Source organism: Rana temporaria, chromosome 1 (genome assembly GCF_905171775.1).
Source record: "Rana temporaria chromosome 1, aRanTem1.1, whole genome shotgun sequence".
In the NCBI taxonomy this organism is placed as follows: Eukaryota; Metazoa; Chordata; class Amphibia; order Anura; family Ranidae; genus Rana; species Rana temporaria.
Genome location: NC_053489.1, coordinates 31,977,931 through 31,999,981, shown reverse-complemented (window position 1 = coordinate 31,999,981; position 22,051 = coordinate 31,977,931). Strand labels below are relative to the sequence as shown.

Sequence of the window (22,051 nt, the reverse complement as noted above, 5' to 3'; positions counted from 1 at the left end):
GCTCACACAAGGAAGAGCTGGGGACTTCACAAAAAAAAAAAAAAATACGCTATTTCTAGTCGCCATGGCGACCTGGCGACCGGGATTTGTCGAGCCCTGCTCTACTGGTTGCTGCCATCTTGATTCACACAGCATTGAGAAGTGGAGGTAAGGCTGTTGACCATACCCTGGACATCAAAAGCCACCTTTGCCCTTTGTGTGGCAGTCATGCCTCTCTGCCCCCCTGCATATGTCACCAACCAAAGCGAGTGGTCTGAAATGGAAATGAGGGATTGGATCAGAAACCATGTATTCTGTAGCCAGGCTGTGTGCATTGGGGGAAGGAGGAGAGTGTTGGGAGCAGATTATGAAGGCCCTGCTATGTCCACACGGATGGGGAATATAAAGGTTTCGCTTTAATCCAAGAGAGAAGAGAAGCAATTTGCTTTAACAAGTTGTCTGCGCGCAGCTGGCGCAGAGACATTTATCTAGTCATGAATGACAAGTAATCTTCCCGTTCGAGGCATGTCATCGCTGGCAGGTGACAAGGGACACTCCGCAATTCACTGGTATAGATTGGATGGGTGATCTTTCTACCGTGATTGCAAAAAAAAAAAATCCCATCAGAGCGGCGGATGATTATTGGCGCGGGCAGGAAATAGTTTAGGAAATTGTTATTTAAAAGCAGCTACATTACGCAAATATCATCCCGACCAGGTTACATAGACCCGATATGGGATGTTATACGGGACACCGATTTCTAACCCGTAATACACCCATTTCTACAGCGTGGAGGATTTCATTCCATCCACACAGAACATTCAAACTGAGCACATTTTTATAATTTTTTTTAAGATATACACTATATTACCAAAAGTATTGGGACGCCTGCCTTTACATGCACATGAACTTCAATGGCATCCCAGTCTTAGTCCGTAGGATTCAATATTGAGTTGGCCCACCCTTTGCAGCTATAACGGCTTCAACTCTTCTGGGAAGGCTGTCCACAAGGTTTAGGAGGGTGTCTATGGGAATGTTTGACCATTCTTCCAGAAGCGCATTTGTGAGGTCAGGTACTGATGTTGGACAAGAAGGCGGCCTGGCTCACAGTCTCCACTCTAATTCATCCCAAAGGTATTCAGGCTTCTGCAAACCATTCCAGGTCTGAGGTATGGGACCTTTGGTAACGGGGCTGGAGAAAGTATCAATGGACTGCAAGTGCTCAGGTTCCTGCACACTATTCTTCCATCTCGGGTCTGAGGTATGGGACCTTCGGTTACGGGGCTGGAGAAGGTATCAATGGACTACAAGTGCTCTGGTTCCTGCACACTGTTCTTCCATTCCAGGTCTAAGGCATGGACCTTCAGTTACAACGCTGGAGTATCAATGGACTACAAGTGCTCAGGTTCCTACACACTACTCTTCCATTCCGGGTCTGAATTACGGACCATCAGTTATAGGGCTGGAGAAGGCATTAATGGACAACAAGTGCTCTGGTTCCTGCACACTATTCTTCCATCCCAGGTCTGAGGTATGGAGCTTCAGTTATAGGGCTAGAGAAGGTATCAATGGACTACAAGTGCTCAGGTTCCTGCACACTGTTCTTCCATCCCGGGTCTGAATTACGGACCATCAGTTATAGAGCTGGAGAAGGTATCAATGGACAACAAGTGCTCTGGTTCCTGCACACTATTCTTCCATTCCAGGTCTGAGGTATGGAGTTTCAGTTATAGGGCTGGAGAAAGTATCAATGGACAACAAGTTCCAGGTCTGAGGTATGGAGTTTCAGTTATAGGGCTGGAGAAAGTATCAATGGACTACACGTGCTCAGGTTCCTACACACTATTCTTCCATCCCGGGTCTGAATTATGGACCATCGGTAACAGGAGAAGGTATCAATGGCCTACAAGTGTGGGAACGTCAGCACACTTATGCTTAAAGTGGAGGTTCGCCCTAAAACTACTTTCTAGTATTACAATGTCCCGACACATTACAATACAATTAGACCTATTTTTTTTATTTTTATGCTGTACATACCTCGGTACAGCTAATTCACCCGGCTTCCGGGTTGTGAATCCCGCGAGAGTGGGCGTTCCCAACTTGCTGGTGATTGACGTGATGACCAAAAACGAGCTCCCCCCGTCGCATAAGCTGCGTCACGATTGCCGAAAGAAGCCGAACGGCGAGTCGGCGCTATACTGCGCCCGCCGTTCGGCTCCTTACGGCAATCGTGACGCAGCTTACGCGACGGGGGGGGGGGAGCTCGTTTTTGGTCTTCACGTCAATCACCAGCAAGTTGGGAACGCCCACTCTCGCGGGATTCGCAACCCGGAAGCCGCGGGTGAATTAGCTGTACTGAGGTATGTACAGCATTAAAAAAATAAAAAATAGGCATAATTGTATTGTAATGTGTCGGGACATTGTAATACTAGAAAAGTAGTTTTAGGGTGAACCTCCCCTTTAATTGAGATGTTTGAGTCCCTCTGCCATGGTGGCAGATGGGATTGTAGCATTTTCATTCAAGATCCTACCCTTCTCGGGTACAAACCAGTTGCTCTGGGTGCAAGCTCGCTCCTGAGCCCCACTCTGTATGTCCATTCATCCCCCCCCCCCCCCCCCTCGCTCCCTTATCACTGACTGTGATTGCCAATAGCTCCCTCTAGTGTCTCTAAGCCAATTAGGAATGAGAGAGCTGAGCGATCCGCTGCTCTTGTGCACCGCACTGGATCGAGATCGGGCTTAGGCAAGTATAAGGGAAGGGTGGGGGAAGCTACATGCAGAAAGTTTTTACCTTAATGCAGAAAATGCATTAAGGTAAAAAAAAAAAAAAAACTTCTGCCTTTAGAACCATTTTAAGTCCTTTTGTGAGCTGACAACACACAGAATACTTGTGGAATAAGCAGTGTCAGCCCTGCCCAGTTGTCTTTTGGTAAACAACTTGTGATGGAGTTGATAAAATAACGATTGTGTCTATGATTATCCCTCTCTTTTAACCACTCAAATACTGTTATTTTCTCTTTCATGTTGTGATTATATATATATATATATATATATATATATATATATATATATATATATATATAATGTGTGTGTGTGTGTGTGTGTGTGTGTATTTCAGCATTCTTGTGACAAGACCGTGGTATTTTTCTTGACCAAGATATATATAGATGAAAAACCAATGTCAATTCACTCCTACTTCGTGACCCACTCCTTTCTACCCCTCTCACCGTGAAAAGTAATGGCGACTGAAAGCTCTGGAATGCTTGCCTCGTGGCCAGGAACAGATGTAACAAGAGAAAGACCATATGAATGAGCCAATCAGATGCACCCATATGTGGCGACGTTTGCTTATGTCATGTTGTTTATATAAGGGGCAGTGACCGGAATAAAGCTCAGTGGGAGTTGATGATGGACACTAAAGCAGTGTGATTTATTTTACATGCATGCTCTTACATCATCATTTAATTTGGCTCAGCGGCAGAATTGAACGTGTATCCTGGAATTGGACCAGGGAAAAAGTCTATTACAAACTCAGACTCACCCACTTTGCTAGTCTTTATAACAAACACTAAGCATTCTGGAACTACAAGATGAGAACTTTTGGGCCTAATTAAATCCCTTGAGATGACACAAGAAGTGTGCACAGGACAGCTCTGAATTTTAGACACGATCAACAGATATTTTTGCACAGATATAACAAACAACACTTTCAGTAGTCTATTTATAAGACCCAAATGGAGCAAGTAAGTTCATTGTTCGGGTTTACATATACAGTGTCAATCACTGGCCCAGAGAGAAAAGTATGCAGTCAGGAATACCAGAACTTTTTGATAGTTTTCCCACATCAGTGCCTTGGAAAGGTTTGGTGCCAGATCAGTATTATTCATTTTAGAAGGGATCAGCCCACGACATCCTACCGATTTCTCCTATGACAGTTTTCCTTTAACATTAAATAGGCAGAAAAAAGCACAGGGCTCAGAGTAATAAATCTGTCTTGTTCTGGCAGGAGAACAAAGCCGTCCTCTAATTCTCTACAGAGTAATGTTGTGTAGATCAATAGAGAACCGCAAGTGCAAGCTGATAACAGAAGTGTGCAGAGCCGTGAGCCAGACTCCATCTAGAGTGGGCACATAACATAACCTCAATGTAGGGAGGACTAGGCTGGGGTTCAGACGGGACATTTTCTCTCAGGCAGGGCTCAAGTCCTGCGGGAACGCGTGGGAACGGAGTTCCTGCACTTTTTTCACAGCAGGAACGCAGTTCACTTTGTAGGACTAGAGCAGCCGAGAGCAGCTGAGCCACCCGAGCCAATCCTTCACTAAGCGGCGATGCCCAGCTCGAGTCACTGTCAGGGGCAGGCGAACCTTAGTAATCCTTTATGTTACTGGCCACTTCCTGTATATGGATTCATCGGGTAGTGTGCGGGTATTCCATCACTTCCTCGATGCCGCAATGTCTCCTGGGAGCTTTTGTCATTGTTCCCAGGAGACTTTGCGGAGGTCTGCCGCGAGTTATCGTGGGGGTTTATAAAGAACTTGCTTTAAAAAAAAAACATGCGGTTTAGTAATTATGCATATGAGGGTATAATTTTTTATTTTTTTTGGTGGGGGAGTGGATCTTGGGTGGGAGTTCCCACACTTTTTTCCCTAGGACTTGACCCCTGCTCTCAGGCCAGTATTAACATATTCCAGAAGGCCCTAAATGAAGATACTTCACCATTCAGACATTCAATCGGAGGGGGACCAGCAGTTAGTGTTATATACTGTTCACACCTGCAATCAATGCGCCTGGGTAATCTTCCAGCATCAACTTGGTGAATCTCTGTAAGGTCCCATTGGGTTGCTATGGCTATTTTAGCAATTTTTGTTATAGCAAATATACTTAAAGCGGAGTTCCTACTAAAAAAAATATATATATATATTAAAAAAAGTTAGCAGCTACAAATACTGCAGCTGCTGACTTTTAATAATCAGACACTTACCTGTCCCAGGGTCCAGTAATGCGGGGGAAAGAAGCCCCACGCTTCTCTCCCTACTCTCCGCGGTGTCGGCATTGTCACTGTGGGTGCCCAGCTGTGACTTCACAGCCGGGCACGCACTGCGCATGCGAGGGCCACCGCTGCTCACAGTGACTGGCCGAGCAATCATCTGGGATCTGTGATGTGTCCCAGATGATTGCCGAGGGAGGGGGAGATGAACTTCCTTCTGGAGCCACGGTGCCCCGGGAGGAAGTGGGAGCTGGAACCCTCTAAAAAGAGGGTATCCGCTCCACCCCCAAAAAAATGCCAAATGTGGCATGTCAGGGGGTCACCTTCCCTTAAAGTGGAAGTTCCATTTTTGAGTGGAACTACGCTTTAAAGATGCATTTTGGTTACTATTAGGGGTCGACCAATATCGTTTTTCAGGGCCGATACAGATTTTTTTGGCTGCCTTTCAGGATAAAAGCCGATATCAGGTGTCGATATTCTGTTCATTTAAAGTTTTTTGTTTTGTTTTTTATCACTTTTAGAGCTATCACAAGGAATGTAAACATCCCTTGTGACAGTAATAGGCAGTGACAGGTACTCTTTATAGAGGGATCGGGGGTCCATAAGACCCCAAACCCCTCCTCTGCACTTGAAAGTACTCAAAAACGCCAAGATCTGCGTTTTTAAATACTTTCTATTTTTTAAAACTGCCGCCTTTAAAACTCCAGTAAGTGTTGTCATGACATCGCTTCTGGGTTACTACATCCGAGACCCAATAAAAGCCGATTCCGGCTTTGTTAGGGTCCCCGGCCAGCAGGCAGACATGACGGGCTGGTCACTCGGGTATCCCAGTGGGACAGGAGATTCAGGCTGAGCGGCGGAAGGAGGGGAAGTCCCCTTTCGCTGCTTGTAATGACAGCCGAGCGGCTGCTTAGCTGCAATAATTGTTATTACAAGAAAGCTGACCGTCCGCTCTAAAGAACGGTACTGGGGTGATGCCAGGCATCATCCCGGTACAATCCCTTGAAGCAATATCTGTACATTTCTGACCGATACTTTGAAAAATGTGAATATTGGCCCCCGATAATCAGCCGCTCCGATAATCAGTCGACCCCTAGTTACTATGTATTTGTTTTTAGAATTTAGGTCTCCCTATTCATATGCTAATGAACTTGTTTGACTGGCTCATGGAGCTCAGGCAACAGGAAGAAAAAAATTAAAATTAAGGATACACTGATACCATTTTTTTTTTTTACTGGAGTGTAGGAGTACCGATACTTCCGGTCAAGTACTCACCGATACCATATACCAATACCTTTGCGGTGTGATTTGAACCCATACAAAATGAATGGGGTCAAATCGCACTGCAAAAGATTACATGTGAATTAAACAGGAATGCATGTGCTTCCTGTCCAAATAACATACGGTTTGCCGCACCGCTCCTGTGTGAACCCAGTATAGAAACACAGGGAAGCACCATCTAAGTGTAACAATGGGCAAATAGTTCATTAAAGAAATGTTACAATAACTCACTTAAAAAGTACAAATCTTGCATGTCAAATCCAAATTTGCATGATCATAAGAGCTAGGTTAGATCAGGAGCAGAAAAAGGTAACTCAAACCTTCAGAGCCCTTTCCTGCAAGCTCAGGGCCCTTCTCACTCATCCCGGTGCCCTTTATAAGCCCCAGTTCACAATGCTTTGGCTTATCATTCAACTTGCGACACAAAGTCGCAAAAAAAAAGTTCCTGCGCTATTTAGCTGTGACTTTGGTGCGATTTGAGTGCCATAGACTACAATGTCAAATCACAAAAGTTGCAGGGAAATCGCAAGCAAGACACACAACTTTGGGGTTGCAGCAGTGTAAACCGAGCCTTATGGTCCTCGCAGTGGGACCCTTTCACATGTGCTGTAGCAGCCCCCTTCCTACCGTCTTGGAGCCTCCCCACGGTGGTGCTTGGCAGAAACGCAAGATCTCCGTCTTCACATCTGACAGAACGGTGATCTGCCTATGTCAGGAATGATCGTCGGGTCCCGGCAGACACCAGGTCCTGCTGTGTGCAATCACGTGCGTGCCGCAGACCAGAAAGTGCAGAATCACATATAGGTAAGTGATCCTGCCTGTAGGGGCCACCGCCCCGCAGTATATGTACGTAGGGCGGTTGGCAAGCAGTTAAGCTGAAGTTAGAAGCCGATTGGCTACCACACACAGCTGCACCTGATCTTGCGCTCTCCAGTTTGCACCGATGCCAGGTAAACCTACAATTGAATCTCCCCTGACTGTGACAGTTTTACTTCCCTGCAAACATTGGAATAATAACTCAGACTCTGCGCTCCCCGAGTATGCATGGCACACTGCAACTTTCTGAAAGGAAAAGTCATCCGTAAAAAAAAAATTCACATCATTTTTGTGCCAAGTTTAGGAAGGTGAGCAGCACAATCGCAGTCACATAGACATGTAGAAGCTATCACTTATCAATGTCCCCAGAGAGCCGGGGGAAATACATTTCTGTCTGGCATGACGGTATTAAATGAGAAGAGAGCCGATGCTGCCAACAGCCGGCAATAGATTTTACTCCCAGCTTTCAGCACTTTCTCAAATTCAGACAACAACCAGATATTAACAAAAAGGAGCCCAAAGTTATATCATTGCTACGGAGCAAAACTTCATCTGAAAAAAAAAGCAGTTCTAGGTCAGAGAGTGGGCTGGAATTATTAAAAGAAATCAATATAAAATTTGCCAACACAAAGTTTCTCAACCTAAGTACTGTCCGATTTCCCCTGGGGTGTCCTGAGCACAGGATCTAGTTTTCTCTAGGTCAGTGTCATGAGTTGGCAGCAACGTACCCACCACTGACGCTCTAGGGCCAGGACACACATGTCATTTACTGCTGTGGTTACGTTATGGTGGCCATCTCGCCCACACCATGGCCATGTAGAACACTGATCCAGAGTAATGGGGGGGGGGGGGGGTGCATGACTGGCAGGCCTCTGATCTGATGGGGGGACTCTGGTGTACAGGAGCAACCGATGCGATCTTGTGAAGGGGGAACCTCCGATATCACGAGGAGACTACGATGTGATGGGGGAATGTCTGATATCATGAGGAGACTATGAAGTGATGGGGGAACCTCTGATATAATGAGGAGACTATGAAGTGATGGGGGAACATCTAATATAATGAGGAGACTATTAAGTGATGGGGGAACATCTGATGTGATGGGGGAACCTCTGATCTGATGAGGAGACTATGACGCGATGGGGGAACATCTGATATCATGAGGAGACTATGAAGTGATAGGGGAACGTCTGATATCACGAGGAGACTATGAAGTGATAGGGGAACATATGATATCATGGGGAGACTATGATGTGATGGGGGAACCTCTACTGTCATGGGGAGACTATGAAGTGATGGGGGGACCTCTGATATCACAAAGAGACTATGGTGTGATGGGGGAACCTCCGATATCATGAGGAGACTATGATGTGATGGGAGAACCTCTGATGTCATGAGGGAACCTCCGATATCATGAGGAGACTATGATGGGGAACCTCCGATATCATGAGGAGACTATGACTCGATGGGGGAACCTCTGATGTCACGAGGAGACTATGATGTAATGGGGGAACCTCCGATATCATGAGGAGACTACGATGTGATGGGGGAATGTCTGATATCATGAGGAGACTATGATGTAATGGGGGAACCTCTGATGTCATGAGGAGACTATGAAGTGATGGGGGAACCTCTGATATAATGAGGAGACTATTAAGTGATGGGGGAACATCTGATGTGATGGGGGAACCTCTGATATAATGAGGAGACTATTAAGTGATGGGGGAACATTTGATGTGATGGGGGAACCTCTGATCTGATGGGGGAACCTCTGATCTGATGGGGGAACCTCTGATGTCATGAGGAGACTATGACGCGATGGGGGAACATCTGATATCACGAGGAGACTATGATGTGATAGGGGAACATATGATATCATGAGGAGACTATGATGTGATGGGGGAACCTCTACTGTCATGGGGAGACTATGAAGTGATGGGGGAACATCTGATGTGATGGGGGGACCTCTGATATCACAAAGAGACTATGGTGTGATGGGGGAACCTCCGATATCATGAGGAGACAATGACGCGATGGGGGAACCTCCGATATCATGAGGAGACTATGATGTGATGGGAGAACCTCTGATGTCATGAGGGAACCTCCGATATCATGAGGAGACTATGATGTGATGGGGAACCTCCGATATCATGAGGAGACTATGACTCGATGGGGGAACCTCTGATATCGCAAGGAGACTATGATGTGATGGGGAACCTCCGATATCATGAGGAGACTATGATGTGATGGGGGAACATCTGATGTGATGGGGGGACCTCTGATAGTACGAGGAGACTATGATGTAATGGAGGAACCTCCGATATCATGAGGAGACTATGACGTGATGGGGGAACCTCTGATATAATGAGGAGACTATGAAGTGATGGGGGAACATCTAATATAATGAGGAGACTATTAAGGGGGAACATCTGATGTGATGGGGGAACCTCTGATCTGATGGGGGAACCTCTGATCTGATGGGGGAACCTCTGATCTGATGGGGGAACCTCTGATGTCATGAGGAGACTATGACGCGATGGGGGAACCTCTGATATCATGAGGAGACTATGACGTGATGGGGGGACCTCAAAATCTACTAGCTGCTGCTACCATGATCTGTAGCACTAAGAGCAAAATGTTGCCCAAAACCTACTTCAGAAAAGAGATATTCTGTCCAATGTAGCTACTGGGGAGTATGTCTCTTGTATGCCTTCCACATTGGGTGATAGACCTTGCAGGAAGTGGACTTTCTTTGAGCATCATCGGACTCACAGACTCAGATATGCTCCTGTCCCTTACAGTAGAACCTGGGCATTAATAGTCATGCCATTAAAGCCAGCAACTGAGTAGCAGGAGGGTCACTTGGCCTTGGCACAGTGGATCTGGTCAGTCTGGCAGGGCCCATGGTGCGTTTGCCAGAAGTTTTAACAGGTCGGCATACCACATCCGCCTGGGCCAATCCGGAGCCACAAGCATCACTGTTCACCCAAAAAAAAAAATTAAAGATATAATGTAAAAGGAAATGAAAATAAATACAACATTTTTAAGTGCCACGTCCCCTGTGCTTACGCATAAATGCAAACGTGCACGCAAGTCCCACGCGCATATATGTAAACGGTGATCACATGTAAGGTATTTCCATACACATCAGAGCGAGATCAATAATTCTAGCACCAGAGCTCCTCTAATGCCGCGTACACACGGTTGTTTTTCATCATGAAAAAAAAACAAAGTTTTTCCCAACTTCATCATTAAAACGATGTTGCCCACACACCATCGTTTTTAAAAAAGTATCTAGCAAAGCGCGGTGACGTACAACACGTACGACGGCACTATAAAGGGGAAGTTCCATTCGCCTTTGGGCTGCTTTAGGTGATTTCCTGTTAGTAAAAGATGATTCGCGCTTTTCTGTCTGTTTCAGCGTGATGAATGTGCTTACTCCATTATGAATGGTAGTTTTACCAGAACGAGCGCTCCCGTCTCATAACTTGCTTCTGAGCATGCGCAGGTTTTTTACGTCGTTTTAGCCCACACACGATCATTTTTTACAACCCGAAAAACGACATTTTCAGAAGCCGAAAAACGATGTGAAGCCCACACACGATCATTTTAAATGACGTTTTTAAAAATTTCATTTTTTTTCATGCCGAAAAACGACCGTGTGTACGCGGCATAACTCTAAACTGATAACTAAAGGCTTTAAATCATCGCCTATGGGAATTTTTTTTTTTTTTTAGGTACCATAGTTTTGGTGCTTTTCCACGGGTACATATCCCAGTGCGCATTGCTCTCAAGTACGCCGCAACAACGTATTGGTTTTGACGTGAACGTAAATTACGTCCAGCCCTATTCGCGAACGACTTACGCAAACAACGTAAAAAAATCAAATTTCGAAGTGGGAACGACGTCCATACTTAACATTGGCTGCACCTCCTAATAGCAGGAGCAACGTTACGCCGAAAAAGCCTTACGCAAACAACGTAAAAAACTTCCGCCGGGCGCACGTACGTTCGTGAATCGACATAACTAGGTAATTTGCATACTCTACGCCGAAAACAACGGAAGCGCCCCTAGCGGTCAACGTAATATTGCACACAATTATACGCCGCCGCATTCAAGTTACGTCGGTGTAGGAAGCCTATTTTTTAAGCGTATCTGCCTTTGAGAATCGGAGTAACGATACGCCGGCGTAGATTTCAAATTGAGAGATACGCCGCCATAAAAGCTACCTGAATCTGCCCCATTGTGTTTTATTGCATTAAAATTCATGTGTTTAAAAAAAAATCACTGCGCAAATATCATATGACATAAAAATATGCAACACCCACCATTTTATTTTCTGGGGCCTCTGCTTAAAAATATATATAATGTTTGTGGGTTCTAAGTAGTTTTCTAGGAAAAATAAATAAAAAAATTCAGATTTTTACATGTGGGAGAGGAATGTCAGAATTGGCTTGGACTTGAATCTGTTAAAGTCACGCTCGGTTGGATACAGGTCACAGCAGTTTGCAAATTAATTTCATTCAGCATAGCTACTACAGAAAAATAAAGTACCTTCTCATAGTAAACAATCCCGTACTCCTTGTCAGCACTCTTCACACATGGAAATTCCACCATCAGGTACATAAAGTTGGAACTACGCTTTTCACTCTGCAAGAAAAAAATAAATTATTATTAATAATACCGTGTTTCCCCTAAAATAAGACCTAGCGTTATTTTCCAGGAGGGCTGCAATATAAGCCCTACCCCGAAAATAATCCCTAGCTTAAAATGCTTGTAGACTCCTATAAAACACTTAAGGTAGAGGGAATTATGAACAGTTCCAAATACCAGTCAATATTGGCACAAAACCTTCAGGCTTCTGCTAGAAAGCTCAACATGAAGAGGAACGTCATCTTTCAGCATGACAACGAATCTATCCAATGAAAGCCGGGACTCAGTGGAGAGAAGGACGGCGTGGACGCAACCATGGAAATTCGGGACTCAGCCAAGTAAAACGAGGAGGGGGGCTGGGGGTGAAAAAACACAGAGGTTTACAACCCCTTTAAAGCGGAACTTTAGTCCACCCCATCCTTCGGCGTTGCTATTATGGAGCATGCGCAGATGGGTTCTTCCCAGCCTTCCTGTTTCGGCAAAGTATAAAATGGCGATTGCTATTTTTGCCTATATTTTTGTCTTCCTGGTTCCTCCTATTCCTCAGCCCCCGTCAACATACTAATGAAATGTTTAAATAAAAACAGATTTTATTGCATGCATTATTTTGGATCCAGTGATGCCTGGGTCTCTGTGCTTCTCTAAACAGATAATGGAAGCCATTATGGGCTCAGCGGGGAGCTGTACATTACATCACAGCACCCTGCCTCAGTACTCCTCCCAGTCCCAAGAGCTCCCAGTAATGGTGCAAACAGTGGGCTGGCTCTTGGGAGGAGTAAAGCAAATATTAAAGGGCCTTGATGGGTGTATGTCAGACAGGAGGAGTGGGCATTACTGGGCAGGTGGCAGGTAATGCCCAGATGAGATGCTAAGCCTGCCCGATTAAAAGAACAGGAGCCCAATAAATGAAAGTGATGGACCAAGGACAGTCAGGCTGGGGAGGCAAGGGCTAGAGCAGTGGTTTCCATACTGCGGCCCTATGCTTGCTTTTATCTGGCCCTTGGGGCACTTTTTTAATCCATTGATAACAATGGGGCAGAATTCCTCCCCACTGACACTAATGAAGGGGCAGAATTCCTCCCAACATCATCAACGATGGGGCCCAATGACACCAATGATGGGGAAAAATGTCTCCCAGTGACACCAATGTTGGGGCAAAATGTCTCCCAATGACACCAACGATGGGGCGCAATTTCTCTCAATGACACCAACAATGGGACCAGTTGACATGGATGGGTACAATTTCTACCAATCACACCAACGACGAGGCCCCAATGACACCAACGACGAGGCCCCAATGACACCAACGACGAGGCCCCAATGACACCAACGACGAGGCCCCAATGACACCAACGACGAGGCCCCAATGACACCAACGACGAGGCCCCAATGACACCAACGACGAGGCCCCAATGACACCAACGACGAGGCCCCAATGACACCAACGACGAGGCCCCAATGACACCAACAACGAGGCCCCAATGACACCAACAACGAGGCCCCAATGACACCAACAACGAGGCCCCAATGACACCAACAACGAGGCCCCAATGACACCAACAACGAGGCCCCAATGACACCAACAACGAGGCCCCAATGACACCAACAACGAGGCCCCAATGACACCAACAACGAGGCCCCAATGACACCAACAACGAGGCCCCAATGACACCAACAACGAGGCCCCAATAACACCAACGATGAGGCCCAATGACACCAACTACGGGGCACAATATCTCCCAATGAAATTACCGATGGGGCCCAATGACACCAATGATGGAGCACAATTTCTCCCAATGTCATCATAGATGAGGCCCAATGAAGGGGCACAATTCATTGCAAAATAAAATCAACCATGCAGCCCAATGACACCAATGTTTAAATTTTAAATTACGGCGGCGTATCTGAAGATACGCCGCCGTATCACCTTTCTGAATCCGGCCCCATATTTGTGCAAGTATCTCATAATAGTGGAATAGTGTACCACAACTCCAGTGTCTGCCAGATCTTTCTGGAGGGATCGTGCAGTCAAACGTGGGTTTTGAATTGCTTTTCTCTTTGTCTGATATTTTTCTTGGTCTTCCAGATCTTGCTTTAGCTTCCACTGTTCCAGATGACTGCCATTTCTTAATTACATTCCGAACAGAGGATATTGACATCTGAAAACGCTTTGCTATCTTCTTATAGCTTTCTCCAGCTTTGTGAGCGTCAACTATTTTCACTTTCAGTTTTCTAGACAACTGCTTAGAAGAACCCATGGTGCTGATTGTTGGGGCAAGGTCAGATGAGTCTGGGCATTTAAAACCTTTGAGATTGACATCACTTGGTCTTCCCAGACGATGATTGAGAACAATCCATGACACTGGCAGGTCTCAGCTTTGCAAAGGGGGCAGTGCATGCTATAAATTCTGCAGGGTGCTCAAACTTTTGCAGATGCCATTTTTTCGTTTTCTGTCATTTTGAAAGTGTAAATGATGGAAATAAAATTTAACTTTTTTTGACATATTATAAGAATGTCTAATCTGTAATCTGATGCCTTTTGGAGATTTTTCCATCTTTCCTTGGCTTCGTTATGCACATTAATATAAATTTTTACCTGGGGTGCCCAAACTTTCGATCCCCACTGTATATGATGGTTTCCATTTAAATGGCCTGACGCGGCGTCATCCTTCAGCCCCCGCTAAAAGTGCAACTTTGGAAAGACTTTTCCCATTACCCCCTAAATGTAGTCTGTGACATTTCGTGTTGTACGGCTCATTATGAAAGAGCTACAATAAAGGTTTTATAAGAAAGCTCTTAAATGTCTTGCCTAATAAAAGATGCACAATAAAGGAGACTTTAATTAGCACAAGAGCCGGTCTGAGCATCTTGTGAGGAACATGTCCGCTAAGAGAGAGAGGAGGTCACTTCACACAAGGAATCTCCAAAGTCATGGCTGAGGAGGACGCACGTTTCCTCCAACTCACGGACCGCTTGACAGGAGCATGCGCACCAATTCTGCAGCTAGAAGGTCAACGTCTGACTCAAGAGCAAGAACCCCACCGAAAAACATTTCCTATATCACAGCTTACCAATCCTTAGATGAGGTGGCTGCATTCGTTTTCTTTTTCAGGCTTACTTTTATTTTCACCTGCTGATGCTGCCAGTAAGGGCTCATTTGACAAGTTTTGCCCTCTGCGGTGATCCATGGTGGATTGCCCCCCCTCCCCCCCTGTGCTCGCATGCAAACGCTTGCAAAGGTCCGGCATGCGTATGTAAATGGTGATTGCACCACGTATGTAAGGTAACACCATGAACGTCAGAGGGAGAGCAATAATTCTAGTGCCAGAGCTCATTTAAAGCGATTGTAAACCTCGGACATGAAATATGAACAAAGCATATTCCTCTATAGAGGGGACAATTATTATTGTTTACAACTATTTCACCTTTAAACCGGTAAGCTGCAAAGGCTTTTAAAGCATTGCCTATGAAGAATTTTAGGTACTGTACTGGTAGGTACGGGATTGATACATTTTAACACGAATTGTGTTCGCACAGTCTATTCAACGCACAAAAAAGTTGCATGTACATTTTTGTAATGGAGCGTACCACAAGACATTACTGTGCACATTGGAGGGTACGTCCATTGGCAAGGGGCCGGAAAGAAAATCGCTCACTCACGGTTGATGGGGGAATCCCTCCCATGGAGCCATTGTATTCTCCCCATGGGGGGTGATTACTGCTAGCGACTATAAAAGCCGCTAGCAAACATCTGACAGGCTTGTTGTACCAAAGTTAATCGATCGATCAACTTGGGTACATTCAGCCTGCCCATACATGGTTCTCATCTCGGCCAGTTCCTGCTGAACCGACTGAGATTTGACCTGTCTTTGGCCCGGAATTAATTGTAAAGTGCTGAGGACAACAATAACACTATAAAAGTCACAAACAACATAAAGATAATCAATACCTTAAAGCGGAGTTCCAGCTGGATAAAAAAAAAAAAAAAATGCCCCTGTGATGTTTGTATTCAATTTAATATTAAAAACTGTATGGATATTTAAAGTTGGTTTTCGATACCATATTTTCTAGCGTATAAGATGACCTTTTATACTTAAAAATATCCCCCAAAAATCGGGGAGCCGCCTTATACGACGGCAAATACGGTATTTTTTTTTTTTTAAACTAACCTAGTTGCACGCTTCCATCTTTAGTGTGGGCATGTGAAGGCCAGTGGCATCTTCTTCTGGGATACACCGCTGCTGGCTACCCAGCATGCACCTCCCGATCATGCGCATAAACTACAAAGCGTGGCGCAGTCATTGTTGCCTTGCACTGCATCATTTCCTGTTTGGAAATACAGTGGAACCTCGGATTACAGGCATAATCCGTTTCAAGAGAATGTTCGTAATCCAAAGCACTCGCATATCAAAGCGTGTTTCCCCATAGAAGTCAATGGAAACGAAAATTATTTGTTTCGCATTGACTTATATGGCATGCAATTCCACATGTGGCCAGAGGTGGGGGGTGCCAGAGAGCCTTGGAAATTCTCAGGGACAGCTCGGCTGAACTAAAAAACCCTCGGAAAGGCTCAGGAACGGAGTATTCCGAGTGTTTCCGAACAACTCTGATCAGCTCCGGCGTCCCCGCACCTCTGGCCAAATGTGGTACTGCACACTAAAGCTGCACGATTCTGGTCAAAATGAGAATCACGATTCTTTTGCTTAGACTAAAGATCACGATTCTCTCACGATTCTCAAAAACTAAATGCCAGAACCCCCCCCCCCCCCTCAAAAATAAATAAATAAGCCTGTGATTTATCTGAAAATATGAATATATAAAAAACAGACCAGTGATATGTCTATAATGTTAAAGACCGTATAACTCCTATGAAAAAAGCAGAACCAAACTTTGATTCTACTTTTTTCATAGGAGTTATATGGTCTTTAACATTATAGACATATCACTGGTCTCTTTTTTTATACATCAGAAGCAGTACCGTCAGCAACCATTGGGTGGCGCATGGATACACACAGTTGTACAGAACTACGAGAAAAATTAATACATCAGAAGCAGTACCACCGGCAACAACTGGGTGGCGCATGGATACACACTACAGTTGTACAGATCTGCAAGAGAAGCCCAGGCATCCCATCCAGCGGCGCAGGCTGCTGACATTGGTTCCAATATCGGCGCCATTTGCGTTCCACACTGGTTACGTGGAACCGCCCGTAAAACAGAAGAATCGCGGGTCATCCCGCGGAGAATCGAGATTGCGATTCTCTCTGCGATTAATCGTGCAGCTCTACTGCACACCGCAGAGGCTTGAGACAACACTCGCAAATGCTTGTTTGGCGAAACGCTCGTTGACCGCGTTTCATGCCACCAGCGGAGGATGCCCACTGACTCCTGGGATCGATAAAACTCATATCCCAAAAACCAATGCAGCGGCTTAAAAAAAAATTACGTACCTCGCCGCGGCGAGCTACACCGAAAGAGGATCAAATTTTTACATTCTACAAACAGGGTAATTTGACTACAGAATAGAAAAAAGTCCAATGCGGTATTACAAAGCAATAACAACTAGGCAGGCGCCAATTTCAAAAAGGGGGTGGAACTCCGCTTTAAGAAGATTTTTAAGCAGACACAGAAGAGATGTAAATGTGAACTTGTACAGATTTCACACATTGGGGTGACACAAGCTCTTCTATAAAGAAGGTTTAAATGACACCAACAACAGAGCCGCCTCTCCCTGGAGGGACATAACGGATGAGGCGTCTCTGGTGGCGGGAGAGAAGACGGTCTGCGCACTCACCTCATTGATCATCTCAATCTCACGGAAAGTCAATCTGTCCAGCCAGTCCACTTTCACCATGTGACCTTGTCGGTGTGCCTTGGTGAGCTGCAAGATAAACAATACAAGCTGAAGATCAATCTGCTTACATTTAGCTTTCTCTGGTTTCTCCCTCCCCCTCATCAACATGATAACAACATTTTTCAATATAACATTTCTGTATACATACCTTATATTACACCCAGTGATGTCATCACCAGGCTTCTATATGCAATGCAAGCAAATTGTGTCTGGTGGGAGGGGCCTGCCATAAAACCTGTGAGCTGATAACTTCCCTCCTCCCCCCTTTCAGCAGCGACTCAGCATCTTTTCACACCCTCCTCCCCCTTTCAGCAGCGACTCAGCATCATTTCACACCCTCCTCCCCCTTTCAGCAGCGACTCAGCATCTTTTCACACCCTCCTCCCCTTCCAAAAGCAACTCAGCAGCTCTGCACACCCTCCTCCCCCTTTCAGCAGCAACTCAGCAGCTCTGCACACCCTCCCTCCCCCTTTCAGCACCGACTCAGCATCTTTTCACACCCTCCTCCCCTTTTCAGCAGCAACTCAGCAGCTCTGCACACCCTCCTCCCCCTTTCAGCAGCAACTCAGCAGCTCTGCACACTCTCCTCCCCCTTTCAGCAGCAACTCAGCAGCTCTGCACACCCTCCTCCCCCTTTCAGCAGCAACTCAGCAGCTCTGCACACTCTCCTCCCCCTTTCAGCAGCAACTCAGCAGCTCTGCACACTCACCTCCCCTTTCCAGCAGCAACTCAGAAGCTTCTCACACCCTCCTCCCCCTTTCAGCAGCAACTCAGCAGCTCTGCACACCCTCCTCCCCCTTTCAGCAGCAACTCAGCAGCTCTGCACACCCTCCTCCTCCTTTCAGCAGCAACTCAGCAGCTCCGCACACCCTCCTCCCCCTTTCAGCAGCTCCTCACACCCTCCTCCCCCTTTCAGCAGCTCCTCACACCCTCCTCCCCCTTTCAGCAGCTCCTCACACCCTCCTCCCCCTTTCAGCAGCTCCTCACACCCTCCCCCCCCCTTTCAGCAGCTCCTCACACCCTCCCCCCCCTTTCAGCAGCTCCTCACACCCTCCCCCCCCTTTCAGCAGCTCCTCACACCCTCCCCCCCCTTTCAGCAGCTCCTCACACCCTCCCCCCCTTTCAGCAGCTCCTCACACCCTCCTCCCATCCTACTCCCCTTTCCAGCAGCAACTCAGAAGCTTCTCACACCCTCCTCCCCGTTCTAGCAGTAATTCAGCAGCTCCTCACACCCTCCTCCCCCTTTCAGCAGCAACTCAGCAGCTCCTCACACACACTCCTCCCCCTTTCAGCAGCAACTCAGCATCTCTTCACACCCTACTCCCCTTTCCAGTAGCAACTCAGCAGCTTCTCATACCCTCCTCCCCCTTTCAGCAGCAACTCAGCAGCTACGCACACCCTCCTCCCCCTTTCAGCAGCAACTCAGCAGCTCTGCACACCCTCCTTCCCCTTTCAGCAGCAACTCAGCAGCTCTGCACACCCTCCTCCCCCTTTCAGCAGCTCCTCACACCCTCCTCCCCTTTCAGCAGCTCCTCACACCCTCCTCCCCTTTCCAGTAGCAACTCAGCAGCTAAACACCCCTGCTCTCCCTCCCAACAGTAACATAGCAGCTCCTTGTAACCTGCTTCAAGTCCAGGCAATAACTTAGCAGCTCCTCTCACCCAACCTACAGATTTCCTACCCCCCCTCCCAGATGATCCAGCAGCTGAGCTTTGACTACTCCCCCTTCCTGGCAGTGACTCAGCAGCTCAGCCCTCCCTCCCAGTAGTGACTTAGCATCTCCTCTGACCCAGACAAACTGCAATATATTACAAATTTCCTCTTTGGATGCTATTTAAACAGTTCGCATATGAACTGCCCAACCAGCTCCCCCTCCCAGCAGCTCAGCTCTCCCTGTTCCCCCCTCCCACTGGAGGCTCAACAGCTCAGCTCCCCCTCCCAACAGAGACTGCATCTCACCTCACATTGCTCTCACCCTCATAGAAGTGTATTAGTAGTTCACCTCACCCTGTCCCCCACTCCCAATAGTGACTCAGCAGCCCAGCTCCCCTATTAGCAGTCTTTTGATCTTTACAGCGGTATTAAACCCAAAACCAAAAATGTGATGTATTGCAGCTTACCAATCATTAGATTTGTTTTCTGTTTTTAGGCTTTTCCCCCCCCCTACGATTTCACCTAGTGATCTGGCCAGTAACACACCTCCTGTATTAGAGTGCCTTCATTCTGGATGAAGGATCATAGGGGGCACCATCTATACACAAATTTTTTGTCTTTTATTTTTTTTTATTCTAAATTGAACAGATTTTTTATAGAAGGTGATTGTTTACAATCACTTTAAGGGGGGCTGGGGGCGCTGCTGAACACAAAGTTTTTTTTCTACCTTCATGCAAGGCGTCATCAATGACTAGAAGCCCAGACAAAATTCAGCAGCATAAGCATACATCAGTTTATTTGACCATGGAGCTCTAACTAATTTACCTTACTAAATTATTATTATTTTTTTATAGACATGATTTTATTTTGTACACAAATACTGCAGCTGCTGGTTTTTAAAATAAGGACACTTACCTGTCCAGGGCGCCCGCGATGTTGGCACCCGAAGCCGAGCTATCGATTGGCTCTCGGGTGCTGCCGCCACCATCTTCGGTAAGGGAATCAGAAAGTGAAGCCTTGGGAGAACGGCTCTCAAATGGGGGGCACTCGAGAAGAGGAGGAGCCAGGAGCGCTGCTGAGGGACCCCAGAAGAGGAGGATCGAGGCCACTCTGTGCAAAACCAACTACACTAAAGGAGGCAAGTATGACATGTTTTTTTTTAAAGAAAAAAAACTTTAGTTAGCCTTTAAAAGGGGTTGTAAAGGCACCATTTTTTTCCCTAAATAGCTTCCTTTTCCTTAGTGCAGTCCTCCTTCACTTACCTCATCCTTCCATTTTGCTTTTAAATGTCCTTATTTCTTCTGAGAAATCCTCACTTCCTGTTCTTCTGTCTGTAACTCCACACAGTAATGCCAGGCTTTCTCCCTGGTGTGGAGTGTCTTGACTCGCCCCCTCCCTTGGACTACAGGAAAGTCAAGATGCTCTCTACGTTGTAGATAGAGACAGGAGCTGTGCGTTAGTGGGCGTCTTGACTCACCCCCTCCCTTGGACTACAGGAGAGTCAAGACGCCCACTAACGCACAGCTCCTTTCTCTATTGTGGTGGATGATTATAAAATCCCCATTTTCAAATCAGGCTAATTCTTTTTATTATTGGAATCGCTTGGATGTTGCCAAATGTTGCTTTTCTTGCTTTTCTTAAAAGATATATATGCATGTGTGAAATATATGTATCACAACAAAAGATTATTTTCCCTGATAAAGATTTTGTCAGATATCAGGAATCATATATGATTGTTTTAGTTCAGTCTACATTTTCTCCTTCGGTCTTCCAAATGAAGAAGCAACTCCATCCCCTCACTCACTCCGTGTCCCCACTCCCTCCTACATTCCTAATTTCAAAGAACAAATATGGACCTGGTTGTAAGAGGAAATCGCTCCTCATGTTACAGATGTGCTCAAGCCTTCCCCTTCTACACACTCAGAGGAACTTGAAAGAAAACCATTAAGGACTGTTATGCTAAATCTACTCTCTGCTTCGTGTAAACCTCTGATTGGACTGTTTTAACTCTTCGATGTGTTTGGGTATGAACTGGCCAATGACAGCCTCACAAGGGGGCGTGTATGTATGTTGTGTGATATTCAGTTTTTTTTAAATAAAGAGCCAGCAGGGTTTGCTCTTCCTGTTTGGGATCGAAGCTGAGAGGTGAGCAACATGTGTTCTGTTCATAGATTACATTGTCTCACTTTATAATTTGAATCTTCCGGCAGAAAATGTGTACCCCTGAGTTTGTCAGGATATCAATTAAGTAATGAGTCTCTATTAGGGTTGTCCCGATACCACTTTTTTAAGACCGAGTACAAGTACTGATACTTTTTTTCCAAGTACTCGCCGATACCGAATACCGATACTTTTTTTAAATGTGTCCCCAAATGCAGCCATGTCCCCCACATATGCAGCCATGTCCCTCTAGCCATGTCCCTCACATATGCAGTCATGTCCCTCTAGCCATGTCCCTCACATATGCAGCAATGTCCCTCTAGCCATGTCCCTCACAAACACATATGCAGCAATGTCCCTCTAGCCATGTCCCTCACATATGCAGCAATGTCCCTCTAGCCATGTCCCTCACATATGCAGCCATGTCCCTCTAGCCATGTCCCTCACATATGCAGCCATGTCCCTCTAGCCATGTCCCTCACATGTGCAGCCATGTCCCTCACATATGCAGCCATGTCCCTCTAGCCATGTCCCTCACATGTGCAGCCATGTCCCTCTAGCCATGTCCCTCACATATGCAGTCATGTCCCTCTAGCCATGTCCCTCACATATGCAGCAATGTCCCTCTAGCCATGTCCCTCACATATGCAGCCATGTCCCTCTAGCCA

General features: G+C 46.2%; 1 protein-coding gene across 2 annotated transcripts in view; it reads right to left on the bottom strand.

Annotated features, from left to right (window-relative positions):
• PIK3C3 (phosphatidylinositol 3-kinase catalytic subunit type 3) overlaps positions 1-22,051 on the bottom strand; it is a 259,170-nt gene that overhangs the window by 201,961 nt on the left and 35,158 nt on the right. For both annotated transcript variants that reach the window (XM_040336115.1, XM_040336125.1), the window contains 2 exons: positions 17,511-17,597; positions 11,618-11,713 (listed from right to left, as the gene is read on the bottom strand). In XM_040336115.1, the coding sequence (XP_040192049.1) occupies positions 11,618-11,713; positions 17,511-17,597 (183 nt within the window). The remainder of the gene's footprint in view (positions 1-11,617; positions 11,714-17,510; positions 17,598-22,051) is intronic.